Genomic DNA, 15,542 nt, shown 5'->3' with positions numbered 1-15,542 from the left:
AAAACAGAAAGCAACTTAATGTAGAGAATGACGAAATCAAACTATGTCGATCATCGCAAGCTACCTGTTCCCATTTGCAAGCGTACGTTAAAGGTGCTCTTGTCAGACCACTTACTTAATGACTGAACGATTCAAACAAAAGGAATCAATCCGGTTATGTCTTCGGATCTAAGAGTTCTAAGCGCACATATGCGACAAATAAATCTGCTCTATAGCCCCAAACAGCCGGGCTAAGTTTAGTGGCCCTTGCTCACCAGCTCTTCCAACTTCTTCCGGGTGTCACCGATCTTCTCCTCCATCATCTGGCGCGCCATTCCACTGTGCGCAATGCCGGTGTACCAGATGTGCTCTGCACGCTCACGGAAAGCCAAGTGCTTCTCTGCAACGGCAGGGACCTTCTTCTCGTACTCCCAAACCAAGTCTCCGACATTCCGCATCGTCACGGGCAGGAGAGTATAGGCGGCAATGGTACCGAAAGCGAGTGGAGATGCAGTGCGGAGGAAGATGCCACGGTTACGCGAGACAATCGAGCCGGCCATAGCGGTCACGACGACATAGACACCGCCGGGCAAAAGACGCTCGCCGGACTCGGCAGAAGGTGCGAGCGAGGCAACGGTGTTGGTGAAGCAGTTTTCGATGTTGAGGGCCCGGGACAGGAAGTTGTTGAAGCCCTGCTCTGCGGCAAGGGAGTGTGAGTAGAGGAAGAGGCGAGCTTGTCGGACCTGAGCGGTCAAAATGTCTGTCGGGGTGGGCGAAGAGGGAGCTTGTTGCGCAGCCGGCGCGGATATCAGCTTGGGGGTGACAGGTGCAGCAAGCTGAGAGGGGTTGGAGGGTTCAGGAATATCGGCTGAGAAGTCATCGTAGATAGGTTTCCGCTATATTAGGGAAGAAGTCGTGTGTCAGACCAAGCCTTTCAGACTTTCAATAGAGCTAGGAACAGATCTTATCATACAATGTCTCGGGGCTCTTCTGCGAAAGCGGTCTTCTTGGGGAACAGAGCAATACCTCCCGCGAGAAGAGTGGCTGCGATTGGAGCCACAGCCCGCTGGCCACAAGTCAGTATGGAAACGCGGCATTTTGGAATCAATTGCATCCAACTTTAGAGTAAGAAACTAAACAAAGACATACCTGTTGCAACATCGGCCGGAATGACATCCTGAGGGTGTGGGGAAGAGCAGAGGGGGGGGGGGGAGCTGGTAGTGAGGATGAAGCAAAGTCGTGTTGGAGCAGGACGGGAATTCTTCGGCTCGGCGGAACCACCAGAAAACTCCGTCATTGCCCGTTCTCTTTCACTCTTATGTCTTGCAATAGGGAGTTTGTGATTTTCTAATTTCCGATGGTTTCAATCTGCTTTTAATACAGTATTAACAATGCTTCGCCCTCTGCGACGAACATGGACATGTCGGAAATGCATACATCTGCGGCTCCAATCCCGAGCCTTCGAGAGCGCCGCATCTTCTCCGTCAACGTCGTTTGAGTACATTCCAGCCGATAACAGTGCACCAAGAAAGAAGATCGATGACCATACTCTACGCCGCGTTTTTGATTCCCAACCGTTTTGGAATGAGTTCTCCCAGCAGAGCACCACCACAATTCCACGGCGAGCTGGGTTGGTCCAAAACCAATACTTGACAAGCCCCGAGGGCTTTAGGACATTCGCGAATGTCTCGCTACAGAGATGCCAAGCTATCGTAGCCAAGGTGCTTGCAGCCTCGACAGTTGAGGAATATAGGGCCCTAGCACGAGACTTGGACCAGCTGAGCGATCTCCTGTGTCGCGTCATCGATCTGTCCGACTTCATTCGAACCATTCACCCCGACCCACGGATACAAGAAGCAGCCACGCAGGCGTGGGCTCTTATGTTTGAATATATGAACGTTTTGAACACAACTACAGGGCTTCATGAACAGCTTAACAAGGCCTTGAACAACCCCGACGTGACATCATACTGGACCGAGGCAGAACGGATCGTGGCACAGATCCTCAATAAGGATTTTTCGAACTCTGCAATTCATATGCCACCCAATGTGAGGCAGCGTTTTGTAAACCTCTCGAATGATGTGAGCCAGTTGGGTTCCGATTTCATGAACGGCGCGGAGCCTGCAAAGTCCCAGATTGTTTTTGGTGCCAACAGCCTACAAGGATTGGATCCTATTGTTATCTCCAAAATCAAGCGATGGAACAAGAAAGCTCCAGTTCCGACTATGGGGATTGTCCCTCGGCTTGCTCTGCGCTCGGTGCATGATGAGGAAGTTCGCAAAGACATCTATCTCGCTACTCGAACTTCCAGCAAGCGCCAAATTCAAAGACTGGAGGAACTTCTATCGAAGAGGGCAGAGTTGGCACAACTCACTGGCTACCAGAGCTTTGCGCATATGACTCTGGGCGACAAAATGGCCAAAACACCCGAGGCAGTATCAAACTTTTTGACTTCGCTTGTGTCAAGCAATCAGGGTCCAGTCCGGGAAGAACTTTCCAAACTGCAGGAATTGAAAGGTGGCTCCTCCCTGCGCCCTTGGGATCATGCATACTACGTTCATAAGCGCGTCCTAGAGTATTCCCAGGCTCGTCGCTCTCGTCACATGGGTGTTGTCAATGATTTCTTTTCTTTGGGAACAGTGATGCAAGGCCTCTCTCGACTCTTTGACCGTTTGTATGGTGTGCGTCTAGTCCCACATGAAGCATCTCCTGGCGAGACTTGGCATCCAGACGTTCGTCGATTGGACGTGGTGGATGAATCGGAGAATCACATTGCAGTCGTCTACTGTGACCTGTTTACACGGCCGAGCAAACACCCAAATCCGGCTCACTTTACTTTGCGCTGCTCACGCGAAATCTCTGCAGAGGAGATCGCCGAGTGTGCCTCCATGAACCAATCCGCCCACCCGAACGATGGCATGGCCACTGGTGTAGATCCACAAACTAACACACTGCGCCAACTCCCAACCATTGCCCTCGTGTGTGATTTCCAGGAACCTCAGGTCAATGGCACCGGCCAGCCAACTCTCTTGAGTGAGCAGAGTGTTCGCACCTTGTTCCACGAGATGGGCCACGCCGTCCACTCCATCCTGGGCCAGACACCTCTGCAATCCATCTCCGGTACTCGATGCGCCACGGACTTCGCCGAACTTCCATCTGTATTGATGGAGAGCTTTGCAACTGCGCCAGAGGTACTGCGCCTCTACGCGAGACACTGGAAGACCGACGAGCCTTTGTCTGAGAGTATGATGCAGAGTATGGAACTAGACCGCACTGCGCATGGGTCCATCTATGGTGCCGTTGAGAATGAAGCACAGATTCTCATGGCGCTCGTTGATCAGGCCTATCACTCGATCTCAGCCGAAGTCAGCTCGGCTGGCATTGATTCCACCGCCATCTATCATCGAGTCTTTTCTGAGTATTCCAGTCTGCCTGATCCAAACAATGTCAAACCGCGTACCTCTTGGCAGGGCTTCTTCGGCCACTTGTATGGCTACGGTGCCACGTACTACAGCTACATCTTTGACCGCGCAATCGCGAACAAACTTTGGCAGGACGTGTTCCAGTCTGGTCAAGCAGCAACTGATCGTGCTGCCGGAGAGCGATACAAACGTGAAGTCCTCCGCTGGGGGGGTGGCCGTAATGGCTGGCAATGTGTAGCCGGTGTCCTGGGAAGCAGCAACCCCTCTAATACCAACGGACGGCTGGCTGAAGGTGGGGACGAGGCCATGCGTGAGGTTGGTCGCTGGGGCCTCGGACGTGAGGGCGTGTCTGGATAATGTGACGCGAGTGTATCTATACCTGTCTTTCAAAGCTTTGTAAATAAACATAGGTGCGTGATATGATTTGATCTTGTGATATTTGCAATCAGACTCTTAGGGCTCGAACTGTCTCTTGACCGTGGACCAATAATTACCGTCGAATCATGTGCTACTTACCTAGGTATGCTACAGGTGAACCTATCCAGTAGGAGGTTGGGCAATCCAATATTCTCCGGTCTACATTGGATGCCATGTCTGAAACAAGGGTCCTAAGTAGCGCCACCGTTGTTGGCGTTGGCGATGACAGGACTAGAATGTCTCACTACACCCTTGTCTCGTGTCTTACGACTTTTTCAATCTCGTTTCTGATGCTTAACAAGTCTTCCAACATGAACGTGAATAGACAATCGGTTTTGCCTCTCGGCATAGTTCTAAGACTAGGAAACTCAGACTAGGCAAAATATGACTTTCCCACAACCAACAAGCCTCATCGCACATTGTCATCCTCCAGTCTCAATGCCTCTGACGTCTTTCTTCTTTCGCTGTGCATGGTGGCTTGCCTTAGCGTGACGGTATACCCTTCTCTGCCCCGACGACAATAGGCAAAGCACGGTTTTGCCGTTGAATTGCACCGGTAGGGCACATGCTCTTTGTGTAGTTTGTGTCAATTTTCAAGATGGAGGACATTCTTTCAACCGATATTGACCTCAGTATTGCTTTTATCGAAGATCTGTCTTACTTAAGAGGGGATGGATTGTATCAACTGTATAAAATCCCTACAGGCTTGCACATAGAGGCCTTCTGAGTATACCTGCAATCTGCAATAAGTACCGGAATACCTCACCTGTACTTCAGAAGATTTCACCGCTCTCTTTTGTTCGTTGCGTAGGATTTTATAATCCCAACCTCTTTTCATTCGACTCATGCTCAGTCAACCTGAAAAGCGTTTGCAGCACTGCGAAATCATTTATTCCCAGCCTGACCTTCAATTTTCTTCTTTCAATCAGCAGTCAAATCAAAATGCCTAACCTCCTCATTGTCAATGACAGTGCTTCTTTCGCGTCAAGTGACACCTTCTCTACTCGACATTCGATAGATCAACCATGCCACTCACTCCGTCGACGAAACACGGTTTCCCAGTTTTCGAGGAGGATTTCTAAGAGAATTTCTCGAGCAATCGTCAGGGCCAGATCTCAAGAACATGCGCTGAGTGCAAGGAATCTCAGAGATCTCAACATTGCAACAGATGTTGATCTATACAATCTATGCTCGCCAGCTCATCACGCTCACGAGATGACACCATATGACCCTATTCACGAGAGAATTGAAGAGGAGTGCCCTTTTTTCGACGTGGAAGCAGCGAGAGAGATGTATCTTCGTCAGTCGTACGCTACCTTCTGTCAAACCTTTACGCTATCAGGAACGACAAGCATAAGGAGGAAGTTCGACTTATCGATGGGAACAGAGGGGGCAGGTGAAAATCCACCATCCCCTCACACGGCCCAGAATCTCAAAACCAACGATACATCTGAATTTTCGGGTTCTCATGCCTCTCCCGAGCACATCGCGGTCCATTCAAGGCCCCAACCAACCACCGTAGCGTTCCCAATCTCATGTCCCTCTACGAAGATTGACAATGCACCCATATCACGCTCAGCAACTGTCGGTAAGCCCTCTGCAGAATATCCAGTCACAGAGACATCAAAGGTCGAGGACGACTTCGATCGAATCAGTTCCAGTTTTGAGACAACGCTCCACTCCAACTACCCCCCACCCCCTCCTCGCATCATCACCCCAACCGTTTGGATGGACATGCAGCGTAGTGAGCGAGAACTCAAAGCAGCTCGGCGGAAGAAATTCCTCAATCCGTGTCGGTCATGGCTTATGACAATCCAGCCCTTGTGGGGGCGGATACATGACGTTGTCAAATGACGGGTTGTATAACGGATTGTGATAACGGGTTCTGCTGTCCGGCAACGTATAGCAGGTCTGAGAGATTGGATGGCTCTCAAATTCGCTGGTTGCATTTTAAACGTCATTCTATCTTAATCAAACACACAATCCATCTTTGCTTTTTGCTTTGAAACGTCAGGATGGCCTGCCTGATCCCCGCATGGACGACCTCGTCTCAACCTCCAAACACCCAGGTTTCAATGTCATGTGCACCAATGTTGAAACTGGTCAAGTGTTTTTTTTTTTTTTTTTTTTTTGGATCTTTATGTTGTAGGGTATGTGATGTGACCCCGCGAGGCTTATTATCGCATGAGATGTGACGTGGAGACAACCCCTCATTTCGAATGCAATTTTGCAGAAGCCAAAGATTCGTAGATGGCAAATGAGACACAGCCCGGAGTAGCTGGGGTTCTAGTCATTACGCAGTGTAATTCACCGTAGTTTTACCCAACGTGTCTCGGGCATATCAGAGAACCAAGTACGGAGTCCTTGGTGAATCACTGGTGCATCTGAGGGGATAGCCTACGTCACCATAGGAGAAGACAATCCTTACTCTGCTCACAGAATCTTTTTTTCTGTACGCCACCATCCAAGTTCCTTCTACGCAGGGGAGGCAGCGCACCACACACCTCGGAAGATCGGACCCTAATGGCCAGTTCAAGATCATACGACGGCAGCTGCCGCTGTAGTCACTTTCACGACGCAGATCTCTTCGCCTCTAGCAGAACAACCCATCAAGTCATGCAAGCCGTACGGGGGGGTACAGACTCCTTCTTGGGGTACCGATGAACAACGGCACGTTCACGTAGAACTCACTTCTGCGCATATCTTCAGTCTCTGTTGTACAACAGCCACGAAGATAACCTGGTTTGAATCTTAAAGGACAAAATGACCTACCCATGACACTGATAAGCTGTCAGGGGTTCGAGTCATACCCGGCGCTTGTACTGGGTGCTTTTGACGCCCCCTGCTCCAATCATCCGAGGGGTACCCATTCGGAACTAGCATGTGTGCTGAAGCTGGAGAACACGATGGTGTCTTCGACATTCATGTGAGGATCTTGGGGATAAAATGCCAGATCTTTTCTCTGAAAAACAACCTTACGGGAAGTTTGAAGAATAACTTAAGTTGCTAGTGATTGAATACGGATAAGTCCATGGGAGTGTATAAAGTCAAGATCAGGGGCTATTCTCACCGATCTGTCCACCGACCAGCAGGGGTTCGGGATATATAACCTCCCAAAACATTGACTGGGAAACCCTACAAAACACAGCATGTACCGAAGAGGTGCTATACACTAGAAAGAAGCATACTTACAGAAGACAGAATTAATGAAATGAAACTGACAGCCTGGGAGCTGGAGTTGTTGAGTGCAAAGCACCTGATGTGGACATGGAGGCTAACAAAGACGAAAATCATGGGCATCCGTGGCTGAAATACCCAAAAGCATTGGTAAAAGAGAGCATGTCTGAAATAGAACAAAAGGATGGTTTCAGTTATATCTGACAAAAATCAAAATTAAAAAACAAAAAATTCATTTGTCTTCAAGCACGGGATCAATATTCAACCCCCCCCCAAAAAAATGGACTCGCGGGGAATCGAACCCCGGACCACTCCCATGCTAAGGGAGTATTATACCACTAAACCACAAGCCCAATTAGATGGAAGTGGTTGCCATTTCACGATACATGAGGGAAATTTGATTTACATCCAATAGAGGCTTACCAACATATACAACAGTACTGATTCATCCACAATCAATCCGAAATAGTGGCACAGGGAAGATGTGATGCAAGGAGGGGCTGCTGGTACAGCCACGCACCGCTTTCGAAGATGAAACAAACATCCAAAAGTTGCTACGAAGGAGAAAATTCCTAGGGTCTATGCACTGGTTAATCCAAACACAGAAGCTTAATGTAGGAGATGCAAATCCAAGGGAAACCCCCCCCCCCCTTTCGCTGTGTGTACAACATAAATCGAGATTGACACCTATGTCGAGTCTTCTCGTGTACTGCTTCCAAATCGAGTTGTAAACCAATTGGTGAATCCCCCTCCACTGCTACCTTCGCCCCGGCTGGACCGTCGGTTGCTGGATTGCCCACCCTCCGGCGTAGGGGACCGGCGGGGTGGAAATTGTGGGGACAGGCGACCGTGCAATGAAGACAACGAAGATCTGCCACTGCGTGCGGTGCGAGTAGAACTATAACGCCTGTGGGATCTCGATTGCTCAGGACTATCCTGAATCACTACCGGATTCTCACAGGTGCCTTCTCCGCCTCTGTGGAATGTACTGTCAGCGGAAAGTTCTCAGGTTGTGCATACAGCTGCGCATACAACTCACGTAGACTTACGCGGCGGTTGAATTTATGCTACGTCGGCAATGTGGACAAGTATCATGTTGGGTCAGCCATGCATGGATGCAGTCGAAATGAAACCAGTGTGCGCATGGTAACACCGTGACTTCCAAACCGAGTTCAACATTATCCATGCAAATGGAACACACGGCTTTCCCTTCCGATCCCATCATCTCTTCATTTACCCTTTTCTTTGGCAAAGCGTGGACAGCAGCATCCGATGCTGGCGGTGCCGCAGTACTGGTCCCCCCAGTATTCTCAAGCAGTTGTGTGATGACTCGGTCGAGCTCTTGTTGCGAATATACTGCATCCCCGCTTCGATTCATGTTGAGAAACGTGGACAATAATGAAAGTGGATGTGGGATTGTCGGGCCACGAGCTCCACGTGAGCTTCGCATAGTTTGTACTCCAAGGTCAGCGCGAATGGCGTCCATGATTCTATCTTCTGATCAGTCTGCAAATCATCGTAACATAGAGAGTCATTGCATACTCATCCAAGTCCATCGGGTTGCGGTTATGCCGTTGCGGCGCATCTGCATTGCGGGGAGATAGGCCTGGGTGATGGCCTGTGAGGTGATCGTCTTCAAGCCAGTCGGGAGAGGTAGAGGATTGAGGATGGAAGGGATCCTCCCCAAATCCCCTATATCCACGAGGGTTTGGCTCCATAAAACTTTGTAAAATTGCATCGAAGCTTTGTATCATCATCGGAACCATAGGGTTCGGGCCATTATTCCGCTGACTCGAAGGAGTTCCAGTATCCAGCGTTGCGCTGCTGAAGGAGAAACGGCCATCGGGTGATCTATATGTGCGCAAGGAGGAAAGTGGAGGAGTGTTCCTTCCGAAAAGCTCAGGGCCTTCCCGTTCTTGTGTGTCTCGTTCCCATGGATTGTAATCTATCCATGGGTTGACGCGTGGAGGCGACGGGGAGTCAGCATGGTGTGAGGGGAAGCCCTCGGCAGGTAGTTCTGGAGGAATCTCAATCTAAGAGTAAAAGACAGCGTTAGAATGAAAGAAATCAAGAGAGAAAGCATCCTCTGTACTATTTCTGTGAACTCGGATTCACAGTGCGGGCACGTCAAATCATCATTCTTAATCCAAACCCCGCCACAGGCATGACATAACATGCGGTCGCTGCTGTCCATGTCGCGATACAGATAAACAAGTAAAGAGTTATAAGGCGTTGTACAACAATGATGTTAGGATTGAAGCCGATAAAATCGATAAGCACCAGAACAGTCACAAGTCGTAATCTTGTCTGCGGGGAGTGATCATAGTTGGCTAGATGACCATGACTTCATTGGACAAAGACGTGATGTGGGTAAATGTTTCACGGACGTGGCAACGCAACGTGTTGCAACAAAGGAAGATCGAAAGGTGATTTCTCGATTTAGTGAGCCTTGGAGGCTCTAGAGGTCGGCAGGTGGTAAAGAGGCAATGACGTTGATCAGTGATCGCCTCCGTAGACTCAAAAAGGCCAAGAGAATCACCGATGGACTGTTATCCGAGACTAGATGTATGAAAAAAAAAGAACGCAAACGTTTCACAAATGCAAAAATTGAAGGCCATGCATCAGGCAGCCTTGAAATCTGTTATTTCATATGCGGTTTTTACACCGGGGAATTTGTTGCGACGTATGTTGCAAGGGTAAGGAGACGAAGCATACAGTCTCGAATCATTAGAGAACAAGTTTCTGAAGCCTCTTTTTACACTGGAACAGACATTAAGACTCAATCATATGATCAATTTATAAGAAGACTAGTACAAAGTATATAATAAACAGCAATAGATGGTCACTTTTTCCATGCAGGGATACAAATTCCTCGCGATCATCTCATCCCTGCTAAATGTAGTGGGGGAGTGAACTGAAAAAAGAGACAGCAATGGATATCACAGGAATGATGCAATTGAACCGGTAACCTCAAACACCCCGATGAAAAGACGGATGGCAGTATCGAGCAGTTTACTTGATTTCGAGGAGCTTAACGTCGAAGATGAGCTTAGAGTTGGCGGGGATGCCGGGAAGGGCCTTCTTGCCGTATGCGAGAGAAGGAGGGATGGAGATGCGACGCTCACCACCGACAGCCATGCCCGCGATACCGATGTCCCAACCCTTGATGACCTCGCCCCTTCCGAGTTTGAAGGTGAAAGGCTTGCCCTTCTTGTTAGAGTCGAAAACCTTGCCGTCCTCGAGCTTGCCGATATAGCGCATGGCGACGGTGTTACCGCTCTTGGCAGCAACACCCTTTCCAAGCTTCTTGTCATCAAGCTTGACTCCACGGATCTCCTTAACGCCGAGGGTGCCAGTGGGCTTGTCGCCGGAGGGAGTAGGGCCCTGCTCGAGGTTCTTGGCGAACTGGACCTTCTTGTCGGTCTTGGCCTCCTTCTTGTCATCCTTCTTCTCTTCCTTCTTAGCATCCTTCTTAGCATCCTTCTTAGCATCCTTCTTAGCATCCTTCTTGGCCTCCTTAGGCTCAACAGCGGCGGCATCGCCGTTGTTCTTCTTGAGCTTCTTCTGCTGGGCCTTGGTCAAGGTGGGCTCCTCAGACTTGGTAGACTTGGCCTTGTTGGCCTTGGCCATCAGATCATCGAGAGTGACTTCCTCCTCTGCGGCACGCTTGTTCTTGCCCTTCTTAGACTCAACAAGCTTAGGGGCCTCCTCCTCACTCTCGACCTCAGTGATTCTGGGGTCCTCAATGTCATCAAGGTCATCGCTCTCATCATCTTGCATAGCCATGAGGTCATCCATGTCAAGCTCATCCTCATCGGGAGAAAGGTCGTAGTCATCCTCGTCCTCATCTTCGTGGTCATGGTCGTGACTCTCATCGGGACCAATGACGTAGTTCCCGGTCAGGAAGACGGTGTGGTTACCGGTGACCTTGAAGAACACGGGCTCACCCTCGCAGACAGTGATATCCAGAGGCTGTTGGTAGTTCTACAGAGGTATTTGACGTCAATATTCACATTTTGTACCCAAGAGAGTGTTGGTCTTACCTGGCTAGGGCTGAGAGTGCAAAGAACATTCTCATCAAGCTCCAGGCCCTCCTCGGACTCGGAGTCCTCATCGTCAAGGGCGGGGCCCTTACCCTTGATGAGCTTAGAGATAGCAGCTTTCAGGTCGAAATCCTCATCATCATCCTCCTCCTCATCATCTTCCTCCATGGCGTCCTCGAGGTCCTTGAGGGCAGCAGCTGCCTTGAGCTTGCGGGCCTTCTCCTTATCGCTAGGGCCACCGTTGGACTCCTCCTCATCGGAATCCTCCTCGTCCCCATCACTGTAGTCTTCATCATCCTCATCATCCTCGTCGAGGTCAAGACCGGGAGGAGCGCGAACAATCTTCAGAGTGGAGCGGGAAGGCTTGCTTGAGTCCTGGTCATCCTCGTACTCTGGGGCCTCATCGGGATCGATAGCGGCCATAGTGATGCGGAACTAGACTCTATATTAGCATGAGGAATCAGCTGATTGATGATCAGAGCAAGGCTGACCGAAGCAGCAGCGTTGGGGACTGCTTGAACCATGGCACCAGGCGGAACCCGGAGCGCATAGACTGCGACAGGCTGAACGGCAGACATTGTGAATAATTAGAATAAACTGAGGAAGATGAAAAAAGATCAAGTTCAAAAGGAGAATGAACCACGTGGAAAAATGTGTGGATGAAGGGAAGAAAAGAGAAGAGAAGAAAATATGCTACCAAGCAACAAATGCGGCAAAAAATTGGAGAAAAAAATTCGGTCAATGAGATCAATGGATCCTTCACCGCCGGTGTATTGCCACCTCTGACCGCTCTCTGGAAGCTTGGATCCACGTGATGATTGCTGAGCTTCGCGCGAAAGAGCATTCTTCTCTCTTTTGCCTTTTTATTGTCTTATCGGTCATCATGGTCGTTGCGGCCCAAAATGGGCTCCCGTCATGAGATTAAATCTAGTGCAGTGCGCAAAAGCATTGAAAATCGTACGTTTAGTCCGAATTTCAGTCCCCGCTCTTATCTGACCGTGTCCAGATGACTTCAATGATGAAGCAGGAGAGGAGTACGAGGCCTCTAGCTTCGGCGGGTTTGGTGACTACATGCGCCGAAAAAAAATGAAGTTACAGAATCTTGACGTGGAAATTCGAGCATCAGCTGGAGATTGCCCGCCAATTTTCCGGGGTATAGTTGCTCATGTCAATGGGTACACACAACCGTCCTTGCAAGACCTGCACCATCTGATTGTCAGCCATGGGGGTGGCTTTCTTCAATATCTAGATGGTAAGACTGCGGCTACTCACATCATCGCCAGTGCTTTGACACCCAAGAAGCGTGAAGAGTTCCGCCGCTACCGCATAGTGAAACCTACGTGGGTGACGGACAGTATCAAAGCAGGACGTCTCCTGCCCTGGGATGAATTTAGAATAGTAGATGAAGGTCAGGCACAGAGGGTACTCAAGTTTGATGATGGCCGGTTTATCAGCCATATGAATAGCCCTCGCCCAGGTTACAAAGAACAATCAAGGGCCAGTTGGTATAGCTCTCAGCTCCGAGATATGAGTATAACCAAAGCGGTTATTGGCTCTTCATCAAATCCTGTGACCCCGTCTACACGGCCCAAAGCCCCGCAGATGGTTTCATCAACCATGCCGAGCCAATCATCCCAGTCAGACTATGGTGACTTCCCTAGCTTCACTATGGAGAAAGAGGACGAAGTTCATGAACCTCAACATCAGCAAGAGACACCAGCCAGTGATATAACACAATCTACAATGCCACATCAAGCTCCCAATTCCGATCAAGTGCCCACTTTACCAGATCCATTGGTAGACCTCGAGTCAACCTCGCCTCTCGACAAAAAAAGTCTACCAAAATCCGCTTTGACTTCTGAAGAATACAACGCAAAGCTCCTTTCTGACCCAAGGATGCAGAAGTCCTCGGTTGTCAATCCAGAATTTCTGCAGCAGTATTATAGGGAGTCTCGCCTCCATCATTTGTCAACCTGGAAGGCGGATCTGAAAGCCCAACTGCAGGTTGCAACGAAGGAGAATGCACAGTCTCAGACATCACAAAAGAAACCTGTCCCTGGATCAAGACGGTACATTCTACATGTCGACTTCGACTTTTTTTTTGCAGCTGTCTCAGTTCGAAAACATCCCGAGCTCCAAGGCAAGCCGGTTGCTATCGCCCACGGCTCTGGATCAAGCTCTGAGATTGCTAGTTGTAATTATCCTGCACGTGCTCGAGGTGTTAAGAATGGGATGTGGATGAAAGCTGCCTTGCAATTGTGCTCCGATCTCAAGGTCTTGCCGTATGATTTCCCTGCCTATGAAGATGCGAGTCGTAAGTTCTACACCTCGATACTTGCCATTGATGGTACCGTGCAAAGTGTCAGTATCGACGAGGCTTTGATTGATGTCACAAATTCGTGTCTAGAAGCTGGCGGCTCAGATGGAAAGGCTATTTCAGAAGGATCAATTTATCGTGAGCAAGTTAAAGCGGACGAAATTGCCCAAAATTTACGCGATTCAATCAAAGAGAAGACAGGGTGCGCAGTCTCTGTCGGAATTGGTAACAACATTCTGCTCGCAAAAGTGTCTCTCAAAAAAGCCAAGCCAGCTGGACAGTTTCAATTGAAGCCAGATGCTGTTCTGGACTTTATTGGAGACCTCACTGTTCGTGATCTTCCTGGAGTGGGCAGTAGCATGGCAATCAAACTCGAAGAGCTGAGTGTGAGATTTGTGAAAGACATCAGAGATCTCCCGAGAGAGAAACTGATATCCAGCCTGGGACCTAAAACTGGAAATAAATTATGGGAATATGCTCGCGGAATCGACCGAACAGAAGTCGGCGATCAAACCACGAGGAAATCTGTCTCGGCCGAGGTCAACTGGGGGATTCGATTTGTCAATCAGGACCAAGCAGATGACTTTGTGCATTCTCTATGCGAGGAGCTAAATCGAAGATTGATGGAAAATCTGATGAAGGGGAAACAACTTACTCTAAAAGTGATGCGTCGATCGATAGACGCTCCACTGCAACCGGTCAAGCATCTTGGTCATGGAAAGTGTGACACATTCAATAAGAGTGTCGCCCTTGGTGTTGCGACCAATGCACCAGAAGTCATTGGGAAAGAGGCGATATCGATGTTGAGAAGTTTCAACTTTTCACCTGGAGACTTGAGAGGTCTTGGTGTGCAAATGACCAAACTTGAACCAATCAAGTCTGGCCCTTCAGGCCCCGAGAGCAGCCAGCGACAACTCAACTTCCAGAAGTCTCCACCTCGCAAGAAAATCATTTTAGATGCAGACCCTGACGAGCTGGAGAGTCCGCAGAAAGATGACTCTGTTCGTATCCAAGCGGATCCAGTACTCAGCGATAGTGCCCATAAGCCACTCAACATCTCAGGGTCCCAGTTTATTATGCCCACTCAAGCAGATCCCAAAGTCCTTGCCGAGTTGCCCACGGATATCAGATCAAGGCTTGTGCAACAAGCAAAGCCGCGCCAGGATTCTCGCTCTGGTTCTCCATGTCCTCTCCCGCGTGAAGCACGACAACCTGCCCAAGCCAACCTTCCCCCGCAGTCCCAGCTGGACCCTGATACGTTGGCGGCATTGCCTGAAGATGTTCGTCAAGAAGTATTGGAATACTATAGTCACCCAGCCACTAACACCCCGGCGCCGCTCGCGCCGGCAGTACCAGAGTCGCGTCCATCAACATCTAGTTCTCTCAAGCCGAGAAGGCCAGTCTCACCACCCAAAAAGAGGCGTGGCCGCCCACCAAAGTCGGCAGCGATTGCGAACAAGCCTAAGCCCAAGCCTCTGAATCAATCAAGCTTTGGATTCGTTCTTCCTCACCCTGCAGCCGTATCTGCTAGTCTCAATGAAGAGGCTATGTCTAGACAAGCGTCACCAAATTTCGAAGAGCCCGTCGAAGCTTCAGCCGAATTTCTTGCTGCTCTGCCTGAAGACATCAGACAGGAACTCCTTGAAGAACAAAACCGCTCCCGTATGCAACAGCGCTTGCGAGCTACTGAACCCGCAAAAAGACCTCCGTCTCGGGCACAGGAGGCTCCCCCTGCACCAATCACCGTAGAGAAACTTCTATCTCTACCGCCTCTCCCCAAGCGTCCCGTGTTTACGTCACAGCGCCTTTCCCAGTTACCAGATCTGCGAGATGCTGTTGGCTCATGGCATGAAGTCTTTGCGGCTGATGGCCCTTATGGTGATGATGTTAGTTTGTTATGTAAATATTTGTCCAGTGTGACATTGCAAGAGAAGGATATGGACAAAGCTGTTTCAGTGGTACGTTGGTTGATGTGGTTGGTCGATGATCATTCGCAGCAGCAGGGGTCTAAAGAGCCACGAGGATCCCGGCCCGAGGGAACTATAAGCTGGGAAGAAGCTATAGAGAGCATACAGTACAGTGTTCAGATAGCTCTAGAGCAGAGAAAGCTCCCTCCGGTGGACTTTTCGTAAATGATACCCAAATGTTGACATCAAATCGTTGACTGTTCATGCCGAAATGAGCCCA

The 15,542-nt window shown here is 49.6% G+C and overlaps 6 protein-coding genes and 1 non-coding gene across 7 annotated transcripts; 2 read left to right on the top strand and 5 right to left on the bottom strand.

Annotated features, from left to right (window-relative positions):
• Window positions 1–236: 236 nt before the first annotated feature.
• Window positions 237–1,155, bottom strand: Pdw03_3505 (Mitochondrial protein, putative; the record flags this gene model as incomplete). The annotated part of the gene is made up of 3 exons (XM_014676631.2): window positions 237–875; window positions 953–1,045; window positions 1,129–1,155. The coding sequence occupies 3 exons, from the start codon at window positions 1,153–1,155 to the stop codon at window positions 237–239; spliced, it is 759 nt and encodes a 252-aa protein (XP_014532117.2).
• Window positions 1,156–1,370: 215 nt separating this feature from the next.
• On the top strand, window positions 1,371–3,758 carry Pdw03_3504 (Metallopeptidase Mip1; the record flags this gene model as incomplete). Its single annotated transcript, XM_014676632.1, has 1 exon — window positions 1,371–3,758. One exon carries the CDS (start codon window positions 1,371–1,373, stop codon window positions 3,756–3,758), a length of 2,388 nt encoding a protein of 795 aa, XP_014532118.1.
• Window positions 3,759–6,694: 2,936 nt separating this feature from the next.
• Pdw03_3503 (uncharacterized protein) lies at window positions 6,695–7,159 on the bottom strand (the record flags this gene model as incomplete). The annotated part of the gene is made up of 5 exons (XM_066100511.1): window positions 6,695–6,731; window positions 6,793–6,824; window positions 6,889–6,953; window positions 7,007–7,074; window positions 7,134–7,159. The coding sequence occupies 5 exons, from the start codon at window positions 7,157–7,159 to the stop codon at window positions 6,695–6,697; spliced, it is 228 nt and encodes a 75-aa protein (XP_065955911.1).
• A 117-nt stretch (window positions 7,160–7,276) lies between these two features.
• Window positions 7,277–7,348, bottom strand: Pdw03_tRNA7. Its single transcript has one exon. It is a non-coding gene; the product is annotated as a tRNA-Ala (tRNA).
• A 334-nt stretch (window positions 7,349–7,682) lies between these two features.
• Pdw03_3502 (Zinc finger, C3HC4 RING-type) lies at window positions 7,683–9,189 on the bottom strand (the record flags this gene model as incomplete). Its single annotated transcript, XM_066100510.1, has 4 exons — window positions 7,683–7,971; window positions 8,045–8,485; window positions 8,538–9,028; window positions 9,088–9,189. The coding sequence occupies 4 exons, from the start codon at window positions 9,187–9,189 to the stop codon at window positions 7,683–7,685; spliced, it is 1,323 nt and encodes a 440-aa protein (XP_065955910.1).
• An 818-nt stretch (window positions 9,190–10,007) lies between these two features.
• On the bottom strand, window positions 10,008–11,616 carry Pdw03_3501 (FK506-binding protein 4; the record flags this gene model as incomplete). Its single annotated transcript, XM_014676636.1, has 3 exons — window positions 10,008–10,979; window positions 11,039–11,473; window positions 11,530–11,616. The coding sequence occupies 3 exons, from the start codon at window positions 11,614–11,616 to the stop codon at window positions 10,008–10,010; spliced, it is 1,494 nt and encodes a 497-aa protein (XP_014532122.1).
• Window positions 11,617–11,940: 324 nt separating this feature from the next.
• On the top strand, window positions 11,941–15,487 carry Pdw03_3500 (DNA damage repair protein Mus42, putative; the record flags this gene model as incomplete). The annotated part of the gene is made up of 2 exons (XM_014676637.1): window positions 11,941–11,995; window positions 12,045–15,487. 2 exons carry the CDS (start codon window positions 11,941–11,943, stop codon window positions 15,485–15,487), a joined length of 3,498 nt encoding a protein of 1,165 aa, XP_014532123.1.
• Window positions 15,488–15,542: the final 55 nt, after the last annotated feature.

This window comes from Penicillium digitatum, chromosome 1 (genome assembly GCF_016767815.1).
Source record: "Penicillium digitatum chromosome 1, complete sequence".
Taxonomy (NCBI): Eukaryota; Fungi; Ascomycota; class Eurotiomycetes; order Eurotiales; family Aspergillaceae; genus Penicillium; species Penicillium digitatum.
The sequence above is the reverse complement of the archived record's forward strand: the minus strand, read 5'-3'. Positions and strand labels throughout refer to the sequence as shown.